This window comes from Sphaerodactylus townsendi, linkage group LG04 (assembly GCF_021028975.2).
Source record: "Sphaerodactylus townsendi isolate TG3544 linkage group LG04, MPM_Stown_v2.3, whole genome shotgun sequence".
NCBI classification, from domain to species: domain Eukaryota; kingdom Metazoa; phylum Chordata; class Lepidosauria; order Squamata; family Sphaerodactylidae; genus Sphaerodactylus; species Sphaerodactylus townsendi.
Window position 1 is genome coordinate 149,193,747 of NC_059428.1, and position 25,671 is coordinate 149,219,417.

A 25,671-nucleotide genomic window follows, 5' to 3' on the forward strand; every position below is an offset into this window, starting at 1 on the left:
CCCTACAACCTCCTTCCCTTCCTCTCCCCACAACAGACACATTATGAGGCAGGTGGGGCTGAGAGAGTTCTGAAGAACTGTGACTAGCCCAAGGTCACCCAGCAGGCTGCATGTGGAGGAGCTGGGGGGGGGGGGGCAAACCCAGCTTGTACACTGTTCGCAGTGTACATCACGCACTTATGGGTGTTCTCCCTGTTAGTGTTTACAAAGGACTCAGCTGGTAGCACTTGCTGGGTGCCAGAAGCCCACCCAATCCCACAACATGGGGTTCTCTCTCATACCCACCCCCCCATCCACCCACACCCCCACACCCCCCCACACACACACACAGGAAGGGAAGCCTGAACTAAGCAAAGATCTTTGCACTCAAAAGAAACATTTGACCATGATAGTTTAATTGGAAAAAGACAAAAGAACGATATGAAACTTTTGATAGATATGACTCAAGTACCATAAGTTTGTCCCTCCGTGGTATCAACATTTGTACAGGAACACGACATTTAGTCCGATTAGTGGAGGGGCTTAAATACGTTTAAATCATGTAAAATATTTTCAAAGTCGCTAAAAGGTCAGATGCTTGGCCAATAAACCAGACAGGAATATTGTACACCTCGTTATACCAAGAGACACCCACTCAAGTCATCAGTTGTACAAGAGCCTTTCGGCTGCTCGGTCTTCTCCTCCCACACAGGCAAGCCACTGCTCCCTCCTTGCAGCAACACTACGTCTACGCCGCCCCCTGCAAAGAAACGGGACCCCTTTTCTCTTCTGAAAAGGCGAAGAGTCTATGGACTACATCAAGAAAGCCTTGTACAAACTAGTTAACTCTGCAGTTAGTATTAGTTAAAAGCATGCTGGTAACTTTAGCGCTCCTTACTTAAACATGTAAATGGGTCAAATGAAAATTCCATTTCAAAATTTTATGAGATCAGAGTGCCAAGACTGTGGACATCTGAAGGGCCGGGTCCAACAAGGATTCCCTCTCCTCCTTCCGCCTGGGCCGGAGTGTGCCTGCAAAATGTGCAACTCACAAGGAAGTACCGTCCATGGAGAATCCTGCAATCCAAATGCGACCAGAGAGCCTGGGGGGCGGGGGGGGGGGGGCAAGCTCACTGCCCACGCAAGTGCTGGAGGACCGGAAGCCAACAAAGGGAATTTGGGGGGGGGGGGGGGGCAGCAGCAGCAACATAGGCCTCTCACACAGGAAGGCCCCCTCCACGCTCCCTGATGAAAGACAGCTGCCCAGTCATCTTCCAGCCCAACGGGACCTGGCCCGAGCCCATGGATCAGATGAGACGCGCTTCGCTTAGCTGACCGACTGACCGCACAGCCAAGCCCCGCCTTTGCAGCAGAAACGGAGCTGAAGGGCACGAAAGGAAAGCTGGCCACTGACTGTGCAGCCGAGTACGTGGAAGCCTCAGGAGACGCAGAAAAGCAAGCAAAGCCACCCTGGATCCCACGAGCTGGTTCTTGCTGAAGGAGGAATGAGTCTGGGCTGCCAGCTCCCCCCGGAGGCGACTGGAGGGTCCGCTGGCCGCGGCACGTGGTGCTCTAGCAGCAAGGAGGGAGGCGAAGGGGGGCAGGGGGGCAAGAGCAGCTTCACTTTGCAGCGTTCTGGTGATATCTGTGTCGCCAGACCTCGTGGATCTTTTTACACCACTTGTGGGCGTTCCCACTTGGGTCCATCAGGTAATAGGTCCTGTTGGGCTAAAAAGGAAACCTTAGTTAAGTTCCAGCAGCCAGCGTGGGAGGTCGGCTCTGAGCACAAGGCTGCAGGCAAACCCAGGAAATTCGGCCCCACGCCTCACTCCACCAGGTCTCTCGAGGCCACCCGGGGGAGGGGGGGGGGGCAACTGAGGTACATTTCACTCACTGTGTGAACAAAAAAGGTCTTGAAGTTCTTGGCTTCTGGCCGTAGTTCAAGTGACCACGGGATCTCCCCTTTGAGAACCTTGTTCACTGGATCTACGTAGTACAGGTGGGGCCCTTCCGTCAGGAGCAGCTGCCGCCGGCGAGCAAACAGGCCCTGAGAGAAAGAGAGAGACAGAAAATGGGCCACTTTTATTTGACAGGACGCCAACTGCCCCCACTTATGACTGTCAACTCTGGTGAGAATCCCACAAGAGCTTCTGAGCTGACTTTCTGCCTTCTGTGGTTGCAGGCAGGGCTGCTGCTCCTCTTGCCTCAGTGGGACGTCACACAGGGAAGCTGGCGCTGCAGTGAGCTAAGCCTCAGCCACTCTGGGGGAAACCAGGACCTGCTCCCCCCAACCAGAAAGGGAGGCTACATGTGCAGCTCAAGCATGCCCTGGCCCCGCCCTCCCCTCTGTGCCCCCCCCCAGCCAAACCAACTAGGAATTTTACTCAATTAGCCATTCCGTTTTCCTACTGATTTTTTCCTGTGAAAAAGCCTAGATTATTCATATTTTATTGGTTCTGCTTTCTGCTGTTTCTCTGACTATATTGGAGAAACGGTGCGTGTGGCTGTGTGTGTGTGTGTGTGTGTCAAACAACCGATTATGAGTGGTGCATGTCACTTTGAAAAATAGTTGTGAAAGGCGAGGCCTACATGTTGCCAATGACATCAACAAGAAGAACCACAGAGAGGGACACCAGCTGGGTGGCCCGGCCCCCCGAGATGGGCAGGGATCCTGCACAGGTGGCTTCTGGCCCTTTGGCTCTGCTGGGCCCCTTCCTGGGAACTCTTTCACTCCAGGTCTGGGATGCCACAAAACATGCCAAGATGCTTTTGGTCTAGAGACGACATGGCCCATTTCCTCTGAGCACCCCCCCCCCCTCTCCGGCCCCTTCAAGGAAGTCTGACGCCTTGTCTCACCGGCAGAAGAGTTCCCAGCACCTTTCTCCACCCAAGACAGACTCCGAGCATGAGGAGAAAGAGACTCACCTTCCTCTTGTCCACGGGCCCCATTTTCAGAATTAAATTATTCTCTACAAACTGGTGCCTGAGAAGACAAAAGAGGGCCTCCTCTCATTTCCAAGCCATTCCCAGTCTGTGGAAAATGCAACCACTCTTCAAGAGGGGTGGGGGTGGGGGTGGGGGGTGGAGGGGATATGACACCGGATGTAGCTACTAAGAGTCATGCTGCATCGCCCAAGACCCTTTAAGTGGGGATTATGGAGCCGGACGCTTCAGTGACGAGCCAAGGGTATGCTCTTCCCCGGGCCACCTCCCCGCCCTCTGGAGAAGTGGGTGGCCAGCAGTGGAGGAGCGGCTCCACCCCACCTAACCCCTTCATGGGCCAGAACCCTGAATGCAGCTTACAGCCTGAGCAGATCCCTCTGGGGCAGACACCGGAGCACCTGCCCAGATCACCAGCGTCCTCCCAGGAGGCCCAACCAGCAGGACAGCAGGGTGCAGACAGCCTCAACCCCAGCTGCTCCTCAGCCAGGCCTCCTCCCAGCTGCCTAAGCCAGTCCCCAGCCTGTGAATGAGGCAGCCCTGCTTGGTTTGTATCTCAGATCCACCCCCCGCCCCTCCCCCCAACGCCACTCTCCAAGCAGCCCCTCCTCCCATGGAAAAGGGCTGACGGCTCCGGCCCCAGTGCTCACCAGGGGTTTCCCCCGGCCTGTTTCGCCAGCAGCAACCTTTTCTCTTCTTCGGAGAACTGGAGATCCAGCTCAAAGGAATTGTTGTCAAGGTCGTGAATGTACTGTTCGATGTTGTTGCCGGACGTGGGGGGTGGGCTTGGCTCCAGGGTGGACAGTGACTGAGAAGAGGCAGAGCCGGAAACTTGCAGGCAGCCAAACTGACTCAGGAGATTGTCGTACTGCAAAACACACCAGAGACGCTCTGGGCAAAGTCTTCAGACTCAGGGGCTCTATGCAAGAGTCGCTCGGAAAAAGTTCCGCTTCCCACCCAGCGCCTCCTGGGCCACCTGGAGAGAAGCTCTCTGCTCCATCAAGGCCGCCAGTGGGGGGCTGCTCCGCCCAGCTAGGGGTAGTAGAGCCAGGAGCTGTAAGCTTCCTGGCCTCTTCAAGGAGGCAGATACAGCAGCACCCTCCGAGGGCTGGAGCAGAATGGAAGGAGGGACACATAGGAGTCCCTCCTGGGGCACACAGGCAGTTTCCTTGCTCAAAACTGGGAGGCAGGCCGGCCAGCACCCTGCAGAAAGGTGGTCCCTGGCCATCTCCGCCCACAACTTCTCAATGGCCTCTGCCAGAGGGGACGACGCTTCAGACAAAATTGGAACTTACGTTTCCGTAGCAGTCTTCGTCATCTTCTGACATAGCAGGCAAATACGCCGTGAGCTTGGGAGGCGTTTGGTGATGCAGATCCTCCCAGGCAATGGAATCAAAGAACGGGTGCGCCTTCAGGGGTTCGTACCCTGCCATTTCCTCACAGCCGAGCCTCTTGGTCGCATCTAGGACCTGAACAAACCGTCACGGGCGGTACTGAGAAAACGTGCCACACCGAAAGGAAACCCCTCGAGCGAGGGACTGGCCAGAGCGGACAACCTGGAGTCAGAATTAATTTTTCCAGGTGCCCGGCCAACACGCAGAAAATCAAGTCAGGTGCTTCAAGGTACAAGAGGGTTTTCTGCTAAACAATCGCTCTCAGTATGGCAGATCTTTAAAAGGCTGCCTTAAAAAAAATAATGTACCTGCTGTTTATCTAACCTTTCTTTCAAAGGTTCAGGGTCGTGTACAGCGGTCTCCTCCATTCCAGTCTAACCTTGCAACAACTCTGTGAAGCGAGTTACCCCGAAAGAATCACCCAGCAAGCGCCCCTGGCAGGAATGGAACGCTCCCCCGCATCCACCAGATCTCACCATAACACCATCACCACTATACTGAGCCTGGTCTGGCCACTCCCTTGAAGGTCAGGAAGGGCTCATGCAATGGCTGCTGGGAGGGGAAAAGGGGTGTGACATAGAAGGCAACCAAAGGCAGCGGGCTGGAAAGCAGGTCCCTGAGGGAGGAATGGCTGAAGATCTCAAGGACGTGTGAGCCCCCTAAGGGCAAAGGGCTGGGGAGCCGAAGGGAGAAGAGGAAGAAGAAGAAGAGTTTGGATTTATACCCCACCTTTTTCTCCTGTGAGGTGACTCAAGGTGGCCGACAAGCTCCTTTCCCTTCCTCTCCCCACAACAGACACCTGGTGAGGCGGGTGGGGCTGAGAGAGTTCCAAAAAACTGTGACTAGCCCTAAGTCACGCAGCAGGAATGTAGGAGTGCGGAAACGCACCTGGTTCTCCAGATAAGCCTCTGCCACTCAGGTGGAGGAGTGAGGAATGAAACCCAGTTCTCCAGATTAGAATTAACCTGCCTTTAACCACTACACCACTCTGGCTCCGAAAGGTCCCGTTGCATTTGAGGGAGTTGCACAAGAGGGCCACAGGGATCCTGGGGCTTCCTGGTCGTTTCTGAATGGTGATCTGGGCTCAAGCGGACAGACTGGCTGGGAACTGACATGCGGCAATGAAAAGAAAAAAACATTTACCAGAAGCTTTTCTACGAGATCTTTAGCCTTGGGGAAGAATTTCTCTGGGAATTCATACTCCAATTTGATGATCTTTTGAAATATAAGATATTCATTCCTGTGTAAAAAAGAAAAGAAAAGAAGACATTGTGACATTTGTGCAGCAACCCTCACGATACTGCTGAGGCTCCTAAGAGACCCACAAGCACAGCACAAGTAGGGGGCCGCAGTGGGACTTTGGGGTGAAGGAACCACGAAGACCTTCATGTGGAAAATGCACAGCTCACCCCAGGCCCCTTTTTCATGCACTTTATAACTGAACAAAAGAGTTAGTTGCATGTTTTGCAGTTCTTTCACTCAGGTCTGTCTCAACAGATAAGCACTTCTTATCTGGAGTGCTGTGTGGTTTCCGGGCTGTATGGCCGCGTTCTAGCAGCATCTCTCCTGACGTGTCGCCTGCATCTGTGGCTGGCGTCTTCAGAGGATCTGACTATAGACAATAAACAATAAAAAGGGAACAAAGGCCAGACTACTTCTATTCAGATGCCCTCACCTATTGACCTTGCTATCTCCATTATTACTCACATGCTACACTTCATTGTTTCTCACTTGCCAGGCCACTCCTATTCAGATGCCCTCAGATGCCTATTCAGATGCCCTATTGACCTTTACTCACAGGTATATATACTCCACTTGCTTTCCTTTCTAACTATCAGATCCTCTGAAGACGCCAGCCACAGATGCAGGCGAAACATCAGGAGAGAATGCTGCTAGAACACGGCCATACAGCCCGGAAACCACACAGCACCCCAGTGATTCCAGCCGTGAAAGCCTTCGACAATACACTTCTTATCTGTTGAGTCAGTCCTTCCTTATGTCCTCAATCCTTTCCAATCCTGGGAGTCAAAACAACAGACTATAACCAAAAACCAGAGAAAACGACAGGCAGTCCAAGGCCTCTTACCCGGCTCGGAAGGGCGGCAACCCGGCTACCAGCTGATATATGATGCAGCCAAGAGCCCACAGATCAGAACTTCATCCAGGCGCGGCAGAGAAGTCATGTGTGTGTAAGAGAGAGAGAAAGAGAGAGAGAGAGAGAAAATGAACACAACACAATTAGCCCTTTGCTAACCTGGTTGAAGTCAGAAGAAATACCAGTGTTCACATGATAGCACCCTGCATTCATTAGCCTTTGGATCCGAACACCTTCGGTTCCTCAAAACCAACCAGAAAGTCCATTCCAATCACAGTTTTCACTTGAGTGCCCAACGTGGGTGAAAGCATTTCGGTGGAGACACGGAAAACCGCTCCAGAGCAGGAGGTCATAGAAACAGCCGGCAAAAGCTTGCTAAACGCTCCCTCCTCTGCTCAGTTTCACACGAGCTGCTCAAAATCTCACTGGGTGCTCACCTTTTGCAGGCAGACTTCTCTGTTAGTAGTTCTGGAGACACGTACTGCGCTGTCCCAACGAATGAGTTGGCCCGGGCTGGAAGGAGGAGAAGCGGAGAGGTGAGGCCCCTGGACTTCCAAATGTTTTACTTGCTTGCAAACAGGACAAGCGTGATGCAGCTCAAACGGCACCAAGAAGAGGGCAGTTTTTGTATTTGAATCCCTGACGCTTATAAACCGAAAATCAGCATAGGAAAGTGCCACTCTCTCCCCCGCCCCAAAGCTAACCCAACACCCCCCCCACCCCCGTCTGTCCCCACTGACGGCTCCAGCAGTTCCTAGTGGTCTAGCCACTTGGATGGCAGTCTGCCCATCCAGGCTATGGGGCTTCACGTTATGTTGACTAAACTGGTTTTAATTTTCCACAGGAAGGATTTAGAAGTCAGTCAGCATAAATCCGACTGAGGTTGTCATCATCTGATGCTTTAAGGTGACGGCTGCAACGGAAAGGTCCACAGGTGCGGAAGGAGCTATAGAGGCACCAGAAGAGTGGTGTACCTTGTTTACTGTCCGCAGATAATACTTTGCTGTCCCGAAGTCTGTGATCTGAATGTGCATCTCTCCATTGAGCAGGATGTTCTCTGGCTTTAGGTCCCTGGAAAACGAAAAGTGGGTTTAACCCAAACAGCTTTTCCCCATTCTGTGCTCCCGCCTTGGGACATGCCCAGTGCCCCTGCCTGCCCTTTCCCCCTCTTTGTAAAAACATCTCAGGTCTCTCCCTGACACAACTGTAGCAGGAGGGCAGCCCCTGGGGCACAGCTCCTCCCTGGACTAATGGGGCCACACACAAAGCCCAAGCACGGAGAGAGGAGCTCGGATTCCAGTCTCACTTCCTATGAGAACGGCCCCATACAGGGATGCGACGGGGCTCCTCCCACCAGGCTCAGGGCTTCTTGCATGCCTCTGATAACAACATGGGAGGGGACTCTGCTGCAGCAGTTTCCACATCACCAACATCACACAAGGAGGGGCCTCCATGCCCCTCCAAAGACAGATCAGGGACGGGAGAACACTGCCCCACTCCTCTGCACACTGGACTACAAGGGTGGGTCCCAGTTTGGCGATCTAGCCTCCCTCCATGGTCTGCCCACTTCAGATTCCCTGTGTGAAGCAGATGAAATGGTGGCAGAGAAAACACTGTGTGATGCCCCAAGCGCTTTGAAAGAGCGCCAGGACAAAAATGTAACTAGGTGGACGGACATACAGAATTGCTGTGTCAGCGGAAGCCGAATGTGCTGATTTTGTTGTACGGAGCGGGGGGGGGCGGGGCGGGGAGGAGAGTGGGGGGGGGGGAGAGCCCAGAAAGAAGAACGAGGTGGAGGCAGAGAGGAGGCAAAACCGAGGATCCAGGGTGACGAGCGCACGGGAGGTCCGAGGGAGCACAGAGGGGCTAACGGGCAGGCGAGAAAGGCAGGCGAGCCATAAGGGGATGCCGAACACAAAGGTGGCAACTTCCACAAAAACAGCCTCTCACAGAAAATAGGGTATTGAAAACCGTGGAAGTATCACCACGGAGGGACACAGTCTTCTGGAGATGTTCAAAACATGGCCTGGGGAGTGCCGTGGATTCTGGATTCAGCACACAGCACAAACCGGGTCCCTACCACAAAGGTGGGAAATAATGAAACAGGGGATCTGAGAAGTTCCCTTTAGTTTTAGCCTGTCGGCATAACCGCTCTCAAAACAACAAGGCATAAAGGGGGTCTTGAAGCACTCTGACAATGTAGCTGAAAGGGAACAGTGCAGATCTTTGGGAAAAACATCACTCATTTCACAAATCTATCAGTGTTGCTTCTGAGGGGGACACTCAGTGTCTGGCCAGTGAATGGCAGTTTCCATGGAATCTTGAGCCCCCTGAAGCACCGACATGCGACGACACACGATGGAAATAACAGTAATTCAAATTACCTATGAATGATTCCTTTCCCGTGCAGATACTCTAACGCAGAAACCATTTCAGCAGTATAAAACCTGGTGCAAGTCTCATCGAAGGAGCCAATCTTGCGGATATATTTTAAGAGCTCCCCATTTTTGGCATAGCTAAGGCCAAAATCTGAACCTGGTGTTAAGGATTCTTAGCAAACCTGCAGATACTCAAGCAGTGAAAATGGACAGGCCTCCACAGTGGAGAGCCGAGCGGCAGAAGGCACGTGCCAAAGGCCTAAGCCAAGAACTCGCAACCCTTCACTACAGGTTGAGTCCATCAGACCAGCCCTGGAAGGCATTCTGCACCCCGTGCCCCAAATCCAGGAGGCCAGCCGTTATGTCAAGAGCCATGGCAGATCCCACCTGTGGGATGGCGTGCTGCAGAACGGCCGCTCCAATTTCCCCCTCGTTCCTTATTCCAGAAAATATGACAGGTATAAAATGGTTCCCTGCAAGAAGCGTCATCCGAAGGATACAGAGCTTTTCGTCGTCCTGAAACGTGAAGTACAGCTTGACGAAGAAAGGGTGATCCAGCCGAGACATGACGTCTCTCTCACGGGTCACGTAGGGCACCTTGTTCTCTTTTATAATATGACGCTTCTCCAGGATTTTAACTGGGGGGGGGGGGGGGGGGACACAGGCATTTTGGTCAATCCGTGCGAGGTGAACAGCCTGTGGCAGCCCCTGGGGCCCCGTGCTTCCCCACAAGAGACAGTCTGCCTCACAGCCCCACCCCATGGGAGGAAAGGGCTACTCACTGGCATATTCTCTGGAGGTGGCCAATTCCCTGGCCAAGACGACCTGCGTAAGAAAGAAAGGACTCTTTCAACACGGAGCGCAGGCAGCAAGAGGAAGCTGCGCTGAGTTTGGACCACAGGCCTTTGGCTCCCGTGAGCAGCACAGGCTTGGCCCACTGGGCACAGCAGGGCAGGCGAGGAGAACGGGAGGAAGAGGGAAAGGAAGAGGAGGATTTGGGATCTTGGGCAGGGTGGGACAAGAGAACAAAAATCCTTCCTGCTGTGGCTGATCTGGAGTCAGGTCCTTCAGGTGCGGAAATGTCAGCCTTGGGAAGAGACTGGAACAGCACCGGCTGCCTTGTCCCCAGCAAACGAGCAGGGAGGGTGGCCAGAGCAGACTCATTTCTGACACCCCCCACCCCATCCTGCTGCCAACAGGCCAAAGGGGGCGTGCTCTGAGCGGCTCCCCCCCTCCCTCCCTCCTCCTAAGAGAATGACAATCCAGACGTCCTTTTAGCAGCTCCATGGAACCGCAAACTTCTGGGGCATGCGAGGAAAGAGGAAAAAAGAAAAAGGAAGCCGCACCACACCTGCTCCTTGGGCAAGCCTGCAGGGAGGAAAGGGACAGCTTTTGATATATTCAACATGGGGGCTGCAGATGTCCAGGGAATGCCCCCGTTGGAAAGAAAAAGTCCACCTGGCAGGACAAGGGCTGGTCGGCTGCATGATTTCCTTAATGTGTATTGGAAGAGGTGGGGAGGGCCAGTCCGAAGGCATTGCGCAAACACTGGCCATGGAGCTCATTTGCCACACCGGCAGCACCAGGCCCCAGCTGAAGGCACTCACCGTTGAGAAAGACCCTTCCCCCAGAATCTTCCCAAACTTGAAGTCCTCTGGGCGTTTCTTGCGTGGCTGCGGAGGCTGCTGTAAAGACTTTGCAGGGGCCCTCGGCTCAGCTGCGGTGCTCTCCATGTTCAGCCCCTTTCTGCGGCCACAGGTGGCAGCAACAGGCGGGGGGGAGTTGGAGTCTGCCTGGCTCCTCACCATTGATGGGGACGGGCAAGAACACAGAACCACACTGGACTGGATGGGTACAGCATCGTACTGCAGGGAGGAGAGAGGGCAGAGTTGTAACTCTCCAGGAGGGTGAATGTCAATACACACCAATCCCCAGAAGCAGGCAGAAGTTCAGTGGGGCAGGCAGAAGGGCACTGGCATCAGACGGAGGCACATGGGCCCACTGTACCGGAGAATGTGTGGGGTGAAGCAGACCCTGACACACAACCAATGACATCAGGCCCCTGGCAAAATGCTCCTGTTAGGTGGTCCAGAATCACAGAGGTTTGTTTATGAACTCACCCACCCAAGGGCCATGAAAGAGTTTATCAGTGTCCGAGGGGGCTTGTGCCACAAAGGAGATTTAGGCAGACGTAGCAAGAAGGGGTCTTTCACTATTTTATTTCTATTTGAATCTATTTCAAGGGTCGCCAAATTATTTGAGTCCGCGGGCATGTTTACAATTTGGGCGTAGCAACTCATACGAAACCCTTCCAGGAGAAAAGATATGTACACCTGAACACAAGTAACACAAGTATAAGCGGAGATATTTTCATGATTGTGATCATGACAAGCGCCTCCTAGACCAGAAAGCAGATCTCCCAATTATGTTCCTATAAAGTTAGAACAAGTATAAGAAATACCTGATGAATGAAAAAGTTCATTCTCACTCCAAAGAACTCCTGAAACCCCAAGCACAATTATACTTGCTTTTTATGTTTTCATTCATTCCTTAATTTATAACCTCAAGGCTCCAAAATGGATCTGGACTCCCAAGAGGTTTTTGACCCCACCTGGTTGAGAAATCTGCCTCACCAAGCCATTGGGTACACATCTGGAAGACCAGTATCTCAGCCAAGGAGCCTTCCTCGCAATTGGGCCCTTTCAGATCCAGGGACCAAAGCAAGATCAAGGAACTCTCATGAACAGTTCTAGGTATTCCATAACAATGCATTTAACACTAGCAAGAGGCTAGTTGCACCCTTCCAAAGCATCAAAGTACTTGAAATCAATCAAAATTTAATGCAGAAATAAAGAAGCATTATCCATTTTACAAGACTTGGCCCTCTAAACGTTCAGTTCAATAACTGTAACTTTACTTAGCAATCTGCAAAGGAAATTAAACCCACTGCATCGTTGCTCTGCATGATTTCTATGTGCCAATGTTATACACCCTCCCTTTCTCCCAGAGAAAGAAGAGGTACACCCTGTAACCACTTATAAAGCCAAAGCAAATGAAAAATTTATATGATAAGCCTGCAACTGTTCCTGCCTGTTCATTCTGGTCAGTTTCATTACTGAGGGAGCCCAAACAGGGGAGACAATGAGCTGGATTCAAAACAACGGGGGGGGGGGGGGGGGGGGGAGGCAGTGCTAGAGGATGCAGGAATCCCCCTTTGAGGCTGCCTGTGATCCTTGATCTGCTTTCCTCTCTTCATGCCTGATCCTTGATCAGCGACCTCACCTGCTTTCCTCTCTTCATGCCATCATCCCTGTTGTATGGCTTTTCATTATCATGGGTCCAACCAAATGCCCTCAGCATTGCTTGACTGATGCACACAGATGACTGGCTGGGGAATGAGGTGGGGAAAATCCAGTTTAACCCACCTCCCAGGGTTGTTGTGAGAATTCAGTGGAGGAGAAAAGAACTTTGGCCCCTTCCGCACATGCAGAATAAGGCACTTTCACAATTGTTTGCAAGTGGATTTTGTTATTCTGCACAGCTGCAAAGTGCATTGGAAGGGCCCTACGCACCCTGGAGGAAGGTCAGGAGGTAAAAGGCCAACTGTGTATGCTTCACAGTACTCATGTTCTCCAGAACAGCAGTGCCACGAAGAAGGCAGTCCAGGAAAGAAATCTGACTGCAATCCATTTCTGCTCCTATACCCTTCACACTGCAACCTGAAATCGAATGTCCTGTTCACACCTGATCTGAGGTCACCCTCTAATTGGCATTAAGTAATTTCAAGGTTTCCGAAGAAAAGCCTCAGAATGACGCCCAGTAACAGAAAGCAGCACTGGGTGGACTGGGCTCCGAGGTCTGCAAAATCCAGAGCTGCTGAGATGACGCCTGGCTCAGCTCGACATACAACGTCACAGCTTTGGGAGAGTCTTGGCTACTTCATGACAGACAGACAGGAAATCTGTGGCTGCTTTACAGCATCTGCTAAAAGGGCTGTTCTGCGGGGAGAGCAGCAATTCAGCACATCGCAGGAGGGGGACAGAAGGGCGGGCAGGCAGGCAGGCAGGAGGACGGCACAAACAGCCCCTCCTGAAATCTCCTTTGACTGGCAAGACCTACACTCAGGAAATCTACAGTACCCGGAGAACAAGCAGATGTTCAGGACAGTCTATACAGAAATGTGCACCACTCAGTGCGATGGGACCACATGGGCTGAAGACTGCAGCGATACCCCAAAGACCCAAGGTCAAGAGATGCCAAATACGAGCAGTAGCTGCACTGGCCGGTGGTAGAAGAGCAAGTTCCAAGTCCAGCAGCACCTGAGATGACGACATTTCCAGTAACCTTTCAAGACTCCATGTTCCCTTCAGCTCATAGGAACTAAGGTCGATCCAAGAGTGTCACAGAGGGACAGCGCAGGCGTAACACACAGGAGCCCATTGCTGGAGACCCTGCTTCTTATGGACCCTCGTTAAACAACCCAGCAGTTGGCAAGGCCAGAAGACTACGTGAGGGGGCAAGCCTCCCAAGTATGGCACCCCCCCCCCCACAAAAAAAACAAAGAAAAAGAAAGCCAGCCTGGCACAAAATGGGCAAGAAGAGCTCCAGGGACTTGGCTGAGGGGTTTCTAGCGATCTTCGGTTGACTGTCGTTTTTACTGATCGTTTCTCCCTGACTCTATAATTTCAGTCGTGGAAAAAAGACCTCCCCGCCCCCCCGCCCAGCCATAATAGAGTTTCTTTCAATGCGACACATTTTAAAAACAACCCACTTAAGTCAGAGAGGGAGGAAGCAAATGGTGCAATCAGCAATACGCACCCATGTTAACCCTCCCTTCTTCTATTCCCACCCCCACCCCACCCCACCCCACCCCGCTTGCTGCGATCATCACACAGAGGGTTGAATCGCCGCCCGTCTCAGTTTTGCAACTCCTGGCTTTGCAACTCGAGGAGGACTCCATCAGCGGCGCGGGTGCGCCATGTCCCGTCCTCTCCCCCCCCCCACACCCGCCCCAGGCCAGGGAGGGAGGGGGCTTCCGCGGGGGAGGGTGTTGTCCGGGGCGCCGCCTCAAGGGCGGACGGAAGCGCCCCATCCCCTCCTCACCCCCGGAAGGAGGCGCGCCGGCCGGAGTGGCGGCCGGCCCGCCCCGGGCGACCTACCAGAGGGCTGCCGGTGCTGGCCATGGGCGCCGCCGCCCGAGAGCCCGACCCGATGGGACGCCCGCGTCCTCCGCGAGTGACGTCACCACAACAAGCTCGCTTCCGCCCCAAAGGGGCGGGACTTCCGCCATCCCGCCTTCGCCACTGGCCCGGCGGCAGGCCGCTCAGCCGATTCGACCGTCGCGACGGCTCTCGCGAGATGGGGCTGCAAGTGCGCCCAAGCGGACCAGGCGGGGAAGGCCCCACTGCGCCTGCGCGGGAGCCGAGGCGCCGCTCCCACTCTCCTTCCCGGAAAGCGCCTCCTTTCCCGAGGAGTGGAGCCATAGACGCTGAAACTGCTAGAGGGACCGTCTCCTATGTTGGAAGGCGGGACTTCCTCCTGGCTCGTGAGCCCGGCCGCCTCCTCTTCTTCCAAGGCAGCCGTAGAGCCGTGGCCGACACTGCAAGGCCGGCGCCTTCCCTTGGGTGGCTGGCCTTGCAGTGTAGGCCAAGGCTGCGCAGGAGCGATCTGCTGCGGCTCGCCATGCAACAACCGCCCTTATTATTTCCGACTTGGCGTCCTCTCCGCCAGAACCGCACGGTGGAGCCGCGTGCGCCTGCCTTACAGGGCTGTTGTGAGACATTGAACATACGCTGGGATTAGTGACAGGGTCCTAAAATCACATGAATTCATGAGGATCCGCCTTCTGCCTCTTCCTCTGAGGCTGCAGAGCCGGTTGCAATAAAAACCATACAAAATTTCACAATAAAACCCTAAAACAATCTAAATCTCAAGCCCCCGGCCACAAAAATATACACATGGCAATCAAACATGGGATGGGAGACCCAGCCATGCTTGCAGGAGGAGAGCCTGCGGCTGTGACTGCCGAGGGGCTACCAGGCTGAGCTGTACTTTCCAAAGAGATGCTTGGTTTAGATTTGGGCAGATCTGAGCTTCAGATCAGAGGAGCAGAGATAACGCTGCAACTGACAAAGTCCTGCCTGCAGGGCAGAAGCGGCATGCTCCAGAAGCAGGGCTGGCGCAGAGCTAGGCAGAACTGACCAGCGAAACTGTGATCCCAGTTAGAGGGAACAGGATAAGTTACCCAATTCATGTTTAGAGAATCAAAGAGACAGACAAGGAAGATGATTAGTTAGTAAGGTTATTAGAGAGAAACAGGTTGCAATTGCACCCTGGGAGGAAAGACTCAACTTTGGCTTTGGGACTGTCCCTTTTTATAGACAAATTTCACGTGGTAAATCATTAAATTCCTATACATCACAGGATTCTTGACACCTTGGAATAACATACAAAACTTAACGTCCTTCGGTACAGACACATAATTTTGTCAGACTAATGATTCTTTTGACATAAAGATGTTTTCTTTTGGCGACTCTGAGAGGTATGTCCCATAGATTGATCATTTCTTTATTACATGTTCATTTTATTACCTCGTTAAACTCAGGGTTAATTACAGGACAACCCTTAAACAATTTTCCACTTTATTAAGACAACTTTCTCCCGATGCCTCTCGACCATTGGCACCATCTCAGTGCCCCTGCCTTCACCTGCTTAGATGGATGGCAAAACACAGAATCTGACAGGAGGAATGCACTGACAGAGGCAAGTGTATTCCTAACTAATAATATGTGTCCCCTTTAACTTAGTTTTCTTTCTCCGACTTTGGTTCAGTCAGGAGGATTTACTGCTAAATGCTTGGCTGGTGTGCCCTCAAAAAGGCCTTCTTTTGTTATGTGTTAGGGGCTTGTCTTAGGCTATGTTTTACTTATGCCATCAGGGTCTGCCGAATCAGCAGAAAGTGTAGATATCCATGTTGCTTAGCTCTTCGTCATCCAGCTCAAGTTGAGAGTTGGAGGTTTTTTTACAATGAGTAACTTAAAATAGCTAGTATAACATAGGGATAAGTATATCATAATTATTGAATATGTGAGTAATAAATGCCACTAAATATGATTAAATGTGATTAAATGCGATTACATGCGATTATACTTTCAGTGCTAACAAGACGAAGGTAGACCTGGCTGTGGGGTTTCCCCCTGTCCAGCTCCTCTGACCTTCAGAAGGGTGACTGCATCAAAGGAAAGGAGGGCTCCAAAGCAGCTACCCAAGAAGGCACAACCACAATGACCCTGTGCTGTTTTGTGCAGATGCTGGTGACTGATTGCTCTTCTTCCCTCACAGTGACTCTGCCGATTCTGCAAAGATGCAACAGCCCGTCAGCGCAGATAAAGCAGCTGAGCTGGAGACATGAGCAACTCCGGCCAATTTCTGCCTTGGTTTTGTAGCTGGTTGCTGTTGCACCAGAAGCAGAAGGGAGCCCTGGTTCTATACGGAAAACAGACCATGCTTTCAGTCTGGAATGCCCCTTGACTGGGTGCAATGGGATTTCGGTTGCATTCATCAGCTGAGATTACCACTCTTGTGCCCAGGAACTGCACAATGTTCACTTGGGGCAGCCTCCCCTAGAACAGCGATACTTAGTGGCTCCTGAGTCACAGGTTGCTGTTTGATGTATCCCTTCTGGCTCTTCTGCAGCACAGTCCCCCAGTGCAGTGCCCACCCAATGTTGTCGGCAAGGCCCAGTTCAGTGTGCCACTGGCAAATATTCCCCAGCCTATAACATTCAGAGCTCTGGGCAACCCCTGCAGAGGGGGTGGGGGTAGAATCCAGCATCCAAGGAAGACTCACAGCTCTGTTTGGAGTAAGCAAACATTCAGTCCTTCCTGCTCCCCCCGAACAGCTTCTGAGCCTTTCAGGAGGTTCTGGGTGGGGGGCACTCTGCTGCCTCCTCACAGCCAATGACATCCTTGTTGTGCTCCTGGTATGGCCCCCCCTTCACACTTCCATGGAAATAACTGCTGCTGCTCCCCACTCCTTGAGCCCTCCCTGGGTTTGTCAGTTTCCTTCCCAAGAAAAATCAACACCCCCACTTGGTGACTCTCACAACCTGTCTCAGCTGTTCCAGCTGCAAGGCACAAGACTTGCCTGCAGGCTGCTCCCAAGCTCTGGGGCTCATCTTGGGGGCCACATGTGGCCTTGGGGCCAAGCAGATCACGCAGTTGAAATACTGGAGGGATTATAGGTGGGCTAAAGTGGGACGTTGCGTGGGAGTGGAAGGAAGGCTTTCCTGGCTGATATCAGAGATCTGGCCCCATTCAGTGCTGCATCCGGTTCCTCTCCACAGCTTCAGTAACAGCATTATTTATTTTTCAGAGAAGAAGCAAAGCAGAGCTTGGGTACGCCCAACTGGGCACAGCAGTCAGTGAGAGTGGGGTCTGTTATACCTTCTGTCGTTCCCCAAGCAGTGAGAAGTCCGTGGGGAATGCTGTGGACGAGGGAGCACAAGAGACCCCGTTGTGCCTTTGTTTTATTGCAAATATGCATGCAGCAACTACAGGGAGCAAGCAACATGACCTCTGCGTCTGACTTCTGGCCCTCTGAGCTGCTCCATCAGTCAACTCGCAGCCCTCTGTCTACTCAGAGTGCAAACTGGGCCAGTTTTGCTTCACTGCTCGTCCTCGTAGGTTCTAGGGATTCTGCAGCCGTCAAGGGTGGCTTCTAGCAAACGTTAACTCAAAGCCCATCTACACGATGGCCCTTCCAACTCTATGATTTTATACTTTGACTATCAGCAAGCAGCCAGCATCCCTGACTGTCTGTTCAGAGACTGGTCTCAGGATACGGATATTCTTCAGAGTCGGCCCAGATGTGCCAGCAGGGCTTGCCCACGTGAGGAGAAAAGCCAGAACTTGCTTGCCGAGAGCTGTGCTGGCAGTTATGAGCCCCTCTCCGCTCTGCTTGGTCTCTCTTTGGGCCCCACAGAGTGGGCGCCGGTGCTCAGGAGGCAAGAGGGTTTGCTGCAGGAATCTCCCAGGGATCCTGCTCTGCAAACAGGGCATTCTTGTAAGGCAAATAAAGAAAACTCTCGCCTAGGGCACCCAGGGCTTCCATGTAGAGAGGAGCTCTTCCAGGCAAGACCGGGGCCTTTGCTTCCCCTTGCATGACAACATAGTCGCTGGCTGTGTCTGGCTGGTCTGGAGCCCCTGGCAGGCGGCAAAGTCCCTCCGCTGCTGGCAACTCCACTCCCGAGAGGCGCTTGACGGAGGAGAGCTGGGAAATGGCCTCCACGGGCCTCAGGGTGAGGATGCCGGTTCCACATTCCTTGCTGCCTCTCTGCCATGCATCCCGCCCTTTGATGCCAGTCCAAGCCTGAAGGGATCCAAAACCAGTTCAGGGTTTATGACAGCATGCTCCGTCCCCCCCCCCCCGCCACACACATACATGCACCGGGGGGGGGGGGGGTTCCTTTCAGTCTGTTGCTGCTCAGGAGCTCTCAGCCGCAGACCCAATTCTCGCCTTACGACAGTCACATGAGGTCAGGTTGGCTGCAAAAGACACTCTAACTACTCTGCCACACTTCCCATGATTCTCACGTGGCAGGTGGGTGTGAAGAGTGCTGTTCTTTTCCCAGACTAAGCTCCACCCCCTGCTGAACCCCTGACCCAAACCCCGCCTCCTCCGCTGCTTTGACACCCAGGGTGGCAGCAGGCGATGGCCAGAGATCTCCTCCGAGGAGAGGGTGGGGAGAGGGATGCTTCTGGGATCTGGCCGGGCAGGCCTGTGTGGGGGGGGGGGTCGGGGGGGGGGGCTGACAGCTGCTTCTCATGCTAATTCACTATCTGGGATGGGGGGAGAAAACTTTTTTGGGGAAGGGGCATGTGGAGGTCGAGGAAAGGGAGAGCAGCCTGTGGCCACGGGAAGGGCCGCGACATCTTGCTGGGCGGGGGGCAGGGAGTGGGACCACAGAGGGTGCTCAAGCTCTTGCCCCTGCCCAGTTGCCCTGCTGGCGTTCCTTGGAGGAGAATGGGAGGTGGGGGGGTCATTTTGTGCAATTGCCGCCCCCCCTTCCACTCCTCAGTGCTCCCCCTCTGAAGGGGATGTGGGCCCTTACCTGGAAATTCCCATGGTGAGAGGAATAGAGAGGCATGAAGAAGTCTGCCGGGCTGGGGGTGTTTGCTGAGCAACGGATCTTGATCCTGCAGAGAGACAGAATAATGGCACTTGCGTCTTGGCCCAGCAGCAGAGGCCCCTCGCTTGAGCCGGCACAAATGCAGCAGAGGCTTCCTTCTCTGTGCACCCCCCTCCGCCGCCCCGCCCCCCCCAGTGGTGGGATTCAGCCGGTTCGCACCACTTCAGCAGAACCAGTTGTTAAAATGGTGCTTGTAAACAACCAGTTGTTAACTTATTTGAATCCCACCACTGCCCCCCACCCCACTGGGCCCATCAGCTACCCCACTCCCTGCCTCCCCTGCCCTGTGCCCACAGCCATTTTGGTTAGGGACCTGTTGACAGGGGACGGGGTGGGGACCCAACACAATGGTCTGGCAGCTGGTTACCAGCCCTGCTCAACGGGTGCAGCGGCATGTGCCAGGACTGGCAGTTGCAACACCCTACCTTGAGTAACAGCTGGAGAGCAGGAGTAGAAAGAGCAGAGAACCAAGGCAGGCTGAGATGAAGACAGCCACCAGGACTGGAAGCTCCTCCTTCAGCAAAGGGCCTGGGGACAGACAGGCAAACGGCCCTGAGCTGGCAATGGCAGAAACACCACAGGGCAGCTTCGGGGCCGGAGGCTGCCCAGAATTCTGCCCTCAAAGAGCCTTTCCTGCCAGGGCAGCGGAGCGTAAGGCCCGAAGCAGAACTTCTCCTGGGCATCCCAGCTGGGCGTGTCCTGGGATTCTCCAGTCGCACCACTTCTGCCTCCTGACAATCCCTCTGCAAAGAAGGCTGGTCCAGCAGGCAGTGACCCTGAGAAGACCCTCAGGTCTTTCGGGGGACAGGCAGAAGGGGCTTTTTTGCCCTTCCCTGCCCTTCCCCCCAGCAAGCAGGATCCCAAACAGGTTCTGCCAACAGGTAGAAATCCAGAACTGGGAGGGGTCCTGAGGCTCATCTAGTCCAACCCCCTGCACAACACAGGAAATGCACAGCTACTTCCTCCCGCCCTCCCCTATGACCCCGGCTCTATGGCCAGAGGGAGGCTTGCCTCTAGGAAAGGAACCGAATACATAGAGTGGGACAGCGGAAGGAGCACATGCCGTGTGAGTCGGGCAAAGGGCAGGGCGAGCCTGGTGCTCAGGGGTGTGTTTGGCAGCAACAGCTGCTCCTCCACTGCCACTTGGCTGGCTGTGAGCAGACCTGGGGGGACGCTCCACTCCGTTGTGGCGCTCCACTCGCTCCACTGGCTGGCATAATCTTTGCTGTCGTCTGGGGTTTTGCAGCGCACTCTTGCGACGTAGCTGGTGCCTGGCGTGAACTCAGAAGCGTCTATTTCCATCATCGTCTCTCTGGTGACCACGGTTTTGGTCTCTGCTTGCTGTTTGGGGGTGGAGAACAAGGATTGAGGCCTGAGGCCAGCCTGGCAGACGCAGGCGGTGGGAGAATGCGGCTGGGAGGCTTTCCTTCCGTCACTGCAGAGTCCTGGGCACCAGGCAGGGCCTTCCTTGGAGGGCTCCAGGGCAACGAGTGACCAGACAACAGTCTTGCATGCCGTCGGCCCTGCAGCTGCATCCAGTGCCTTCCAACCCAGCGGGCAGCTGCCTCTTTCCCCTGCCCGGTGTTTCCCCTTACCTCCCAGGGGACCTCGGTGTCCCTGAATTGCAGCTGCCACTGCAAGGTCTTCCAGATGTTCACGTAGGCCTCTGGCTTCCTCCACACGATCTGACACTTGCTGGCAGTCAGGTTGCTCCAGACGCCACAGGGCGGATCACATTTAACTGGGAAGAGGAATGGGTGATGGCGAGCCGAGGGATCCCACAAAGGCCCCGAGCGTCCGCAAAGGAGAAGCCGCCCAAGAGAATTTATCTGCCGCTGCTGGCGACCTGGGCTGTCCGCCCCCACCCCCACCCCTGCTCTCCTCATCCCCAGAAGGGGATCCCCACTCGCATTTTTGTGCCCCCCTTCCAGAGGAAGGCTGCTGGACTACTGGGGGTGGTTTGCTAAATCGCGCTTGGCTTTGGTGGTGACTGGTTGGCTGTTTGAATGTGCTTGTGGACTTTCTGGGGACAGATGAGAAGAGGCGGCTTTGGCCATTTTTAAGCACACACACACACCCCGGACCTCCCCAGCTTTCCCCCCTCCTGTCCTCCTTCCCTGGGCAATGCTATGTGGAGCACTCACTGTTCTGCATGGGCTGGTAAGTCACCTCCCAGGCAGTGTAGAGATCGCCTTTCCCCAGGGAGGCGCGCAAGGAGAGCTTGTATTCGTCACCCTCTTCAAAATTCCCCGATCCTTCCGCAGAGCAGCTGAACTCATGCGGGGCCTCCTCGGAGGCTGAAAGCCAGCAGAAGAGGTCGCTGTACTGCTGAAAGGTACTGCGGGGAGCAAGAGAAGAAGCAGATTTCTGTGACCTGGGTGACTCAGCTGGAGACACAGCAAGTGACTGTGTAGATGGGGGAGTGCCTCTGAACATGTGCAGAAAAACCACCAGCAGCCTGTGACTACAGCGGGAAGCAAAGACAGTGGGCGTGCTCGCTGTGGCTGGGCAGCCTTCGAACTGAAAATGATGCCTGCAGATCATCACAATGGTCTCAGATAAGCAGGCCAATTTCTACTGGGAGCAGATAGTTTCTTGGGTGAGCAGACTGAGGGCAAAGCATCCAACACGGGGACTGGCTGCGTCATCAACAGGAGTCGGTTGTCAGGAGTTCCTGTCCCAGGAGGTGGGTGCGTGAGTGTGACACCCAACGGGCTGGGAAGCAGCTGTCGCTCCCTCAGCCCCCAGAAGGGGTGCCCGTGCATGGAGAAACAGCAAGTGGCCCTCCGGGAGACAGTGAAGTGCCAAGCCCCCGTCCAGAGGGATCTCAGGTAGGCTGGTGGACTTATGGTCTCTTTGCCCCCACCTGAGCACACCTGGGCAAGTAAAGCAACAGACACGCTAAACCCTTGGTGTGTTCTCATTGAAGGGGAAGTCAGCCGGGTCCTGCTTCCCCTGGAACCCACATGGCCAAGTGTTGTCCGTCTCCACAACTGAGGCGCCCATCACAGCCGGAAGCTCCCTGGTGCTAGTTGCCTCTGAGCACCCAGCCATTGGCAGCCAGTAGAGGCCTTCCCTCACCGCACCACAGAAGACCTTCCATTGGAGGCTGGTGAAAGGCTTCGTTCTGGGCCATGGGTGTCCTTGCTTATTTGGGGCCAGGTGGCCAGGGCTGGTTGGGGCCCCACCCCACCCCCACGACAGAGGCTGCATGCCTGCGCACCCCCCTCGCCTTACTCAGAGAAATTGAGATAGAACGCTCCCTCTCCTGCAGTCTGGTTCCGGTGCCAGGAACAATCCACTTGGCGGTCTTGGATCCCATAATTGTTCAGACATCGCACACCGCTGGGGAGGCCTGCAAGGAGGAGGGCGTGCAGAAGACGTCTGCCAGGTGCCTGGCTTGGCTCATCAAAGGGCAACGTTGCCCCACAAGTGATCCCAGCCCTGTGCCCAAGATCATGCCCAGCAACAATGCGCAGGCTCAGTCAAAGTAAAGGACTCAGTAAAGGACTGAGCCCTCCGGGGGTAGGGCGGTTTATCAAAGCCAACACATTAAATAAATAAATAAATAAATAAATAAATAAATAAATAAATAAATAAATAAATAAATAAATAAATAAAGAAAGAAAGAAAGAAAGAAAGAAAGAAAGAAAGAAAGAAAGAAAGAAAGGCGGAGGGGGGTTGAGAGGCAGAGGCTGTGAGGAGTGGGCTGCTTTGATTACTTAGGAGGGGCTTGAAGACCTGACTTTGGATTTCAGTGCCTGCTCTCCCTGTACATCTGCAAACACAAAAAGGACTGAACCGTCTCTAGTAGAAATATACATAAATAATTGGTCTCCGTTTGCATGTAAAACGCCTCTCCTTGCTAGTATCTTGATAACTGATCCAAACTGAAAAAACAGAATATTTGGAAATCTACGGATCTGGGTCTTGTTCCAAAACGCGGGTTGGGTGGCTTAGAAGAAAGGGACCGGGAGAAAAAATGCAGGAGTTTGTAATTCAGCAATAAATGTAACTGACAAAATGTATTTTGCAAGCCGCAAGCTCACACAGGTCTTACAGTCTTTTTGCTGGCATCTCAGAAGAGCATCAGGACTGCAAAAGGGGTGGGTGGGGCCCAGAGCACAGGCTTCCAGAGCCAGAGTGGTGCCCCTCTGTGTTTGGTGTGGGCAGTTCTCTTCCATACCTGTTTGTTGCCTTTCTGCAGCCAGGAGGAGGGGTGAGAGGAGCACCTGCAGCAGATGGGCTGCCAGGAGGTTTTCCTTCCCCATTCTCCAGCGGCCTGAAATGCAAAGGCCTGTGAGATGCATTTCCAGCACTGTGAGACCATCACCCTGCCCAGCCAGCATGCGCACTCTGCACACGAGGATGCCACAGGCTCAGAGCACAGCACAGAATTTGGCACCCAAGCAACTTTTTAAAATTAAGCTTCTCGCCTTTGCTTTCTAGCATGGGCCAGCAAGAAGCGTGCCCGTGCCCACTGAAGGGTTGGGAACTGGGGGGGGGGGGGCGAACTGGGAGCAGCCAATGGGAGCTGGAGCTGACAGTTCCTCCCTTCCACCAGCACCCCTCCTTCCCTGGAAGCGTCTCCTATTCTTGCCCTCTTCACTGAAAGTTATTCGATGCAGAATAATTTGGGCAAGAAATAAAAATATAGGAGTGTGTTTAATTCATGCCAGTTTACCAGCTCAAGGCACAGAATTGCGGGTGTTTGGGATGCTGGCAGCCCCTGCTGGCTGTCGTCTGCTGCTGGTGGTAGAGTCCTGAATCCCCTTCAGCCCCCCTCTCTCATCATGAGGGAGTCTTCCTGCAGTGAAAAGCTCTCTATGTGGCGTAAATCCCAAGCTGGCTGCAGAATGTCTAGGAGACGAAGATTTGAATCTCCACTTCAACTGCAGAAACTCACTGGGTGCCTGGAGGTCGTCCCCCCCCTGCCCCTGTCCCCGCTCTCTGCCCAGTCTACCCTGCAGGGTTGTTTGTTGTGAGGCTCAAACGGGAAGGAACAATATAAGCAACTCTGAGTCCCCTTTCAGAAGAATAAACACAGCAAATACATAAGTCAGCATAATGTAGGAAATGTTTCCCTGGCTCAAGGGGGACCAGTCTTGCTACATGGCGATTGGGAGCATGTTCAGAACCCAACTTCATGGTGCAAGTTCGCAGTGGGGTGCCCCCAGATTGTTTGTCCCCCTCAGGTGTGGCCGTTGGTTCTGCCCTCCCCCCACCCTTGGCTCCTTGATCCAGTGGGGCAGGCAGCTCTACTTGGCACCCTGCTGGGCTCCTGCTGGTTGCTCCCAGGGGACCCCCACCCCATCCCTGCAGAGTTGGCAGCCCCCACCCCAGCTCCAAACCCCACCCTTGCAGTTATGGGGCCCAGCTGGCTCCATGAAGGGTACTCGTGTCCCCACTTCCTTGTTGCCCCCCCCCCCCCGCTGCCCCTTCCAGCTGCTGCTGTGGCTTGCAAAGGCCATTCTGATCGGAAAGAACCACTGTGTGTGTCCCCCCCTCCCCACATTCATGGGCCCATCCTGTGAGCAGCCTGGCCTTGCTCAGCTCCACTGCCCCACTCCCTCTCCTCTGAACCCACTCACCAATCTTAACCCAGAACGGGAGTGGCGGAGGGAAGGGGGGCTCTGTGAGTTGGATCCATGACAGGCAAGTACTTTGCCAGACCCTGGAGGCTGGCTGGGGAAGACCCAGGTGGGAAAGGCGGCTGCCCAGACCAGGGTGTTGCCACCGGTGCTGGTCACCTCGGGTTCCCCTTCTTCTGCCCGGCTGGCCGCCCGGTCCAGGCGCCTTACCGTCTGCGCTGCTACTGCTCTCCAGCCCCTCCAGGAATGCGGGGTCGGGGCTTCTTCCGTCCGCCCCGCCCGTCCAGCTGTCCTGGCGCTGCTCAGAGGACAGGGCTGGGCCGCCGGCCTGCAGGGGCAGCCTCAGTAGCGGGTGGGAGCGCCTGCGAGGTACCCAACTGGATGGGCGATGGTGAGGGGGAGGCACCCAGATAACATCCTCCCCCCCTCCCCCGGATGCCTGGCTCAGCCCGAGATAAGCGAGGCTGCCTGGAAGGCTCGGAGCCGCCTCTCGCCCCTACTGACCTACAAAGACTTCCTTCCCCGGGGGGGGGGGGGCACGGCTTCTGCGCTCCACTTTCAGGCATTAGAGCCTGGCAGAGGGGAGGGGGCTCGCGTGACGGCCGCCAAGGGGGCTGCAGAGATCGTGGGCGGCGAATCCCTCGCACCGGTCAGCCCCCCCCCCCCAGCCCACCGGGGAAAGGAGCTTCGATGAGTCCGAACGACCCTCCCCCCCTTGGGCCAGGCAGCCACTTCGCAGGGGGATGGGGGGGGGGAAGAGGGAAGCCCGTCAAGGGCCGCCCCCAACCCCACCGCCGACAACCCTCCCTGGTTCAGCTTCTGCGGTCACGTCGAGGCCCTCCCTCCCTGCCTGCCCTCCCCCCTGCAGGGCTTCGGGACACGCAGGCTTCTGAGTCCACCCCGTCGGACAAGCGGAGGACAGACAGACAGACAGACAGACAGACAGACAGACAGACAGACAGACAGACTGACTGACTGACTGACTGACTGACTGACTGACTGACTGACTGACTGACTGACTACCCGCGAGGGAAGGTGGGGGGCTAAGTCACGGGGGGGCTTCCTTGATCCAGTCCCTTTCCTGGCAGAGGGGCAGGCCGTTCCA

At 54.5% G+C, this 25,671-nt stretch overlaps 2 protein-coding genes across 3 annotated transcripts; both read right to left on the bottom strand.

Annotated features, from left to right (window-relative positions):
• Nucleotides 1-374: 374 nt before the first annotated feature.
• On the bottom strand, nt 375-14,100 carry PDPK1 (3-phosphoinositide dependent protein kinase 1). The gene is given in 15 exon segments (XM_048494797.1): nt 375-1,707; nt 1,874-2,026; nt 2,905-2,962; nt 3,570-3,787; nt 4,215-4,388; nt 5,457-5,553; nt 6,400-6,468; nt 6,846-6,921; nt 7,383-7,412; nt 7,415-7,479; nt 8,793-8,937; nt 9,287-9,424; nt 9,569-9,611; nt 10,394-10,651; nt 13,946-14,100. Coding segments are annotated over 15 exon segments (1,656 nt in total). The 5' UTR covers nt 13,970-14,100; the 3' UTR covers nt 375-1,599.
• Nucleotides 14,101-17,300: 3,200 nt separating this feature from the next.
• Nucleotides 17,301-25,498, bottom strand: LOC125432200 (interleukin-9 receptor-like). 2 transcript variants are annotated; one of them, XM_048495636.1, is made up of 9 exons: nt 24,777-25,498; nt 23,162-23,257; nt 22,213-22,330; nt 21,120-21,313; nt 20,571-20,716; nt 20,139-20,316; nt 19,401-19,503; nt 18,898-18,982; nt 17,301-18,155 (listed from the first exon to the last, which is right to left on the bottom strand). In XM_048495636.1, exons 2-9 carry the CDS (start codon nt 23,244-23,246, stop codon nt 17,784-17,786), a joined length of 1,281 nt encoding a protein of 426 aa, XP_048351593.1. In that variant the 5' UTR covers nt 23,247-23,257; nt 24,777-25,498; the 3' UTR covers nt 17,301-17,783. The 2 variants fall into 2 exon arrangements, with proteins under 2 accessions (XP_048351593.1, XP_048351594.1); XM_048495637.1 differs by lacking the exon at nt 24,777-25,498 and adding an exon at nt 23,660-23,859.
• Nucleotides 25,499-25,671: the final 173 nt, after the last annotated feature.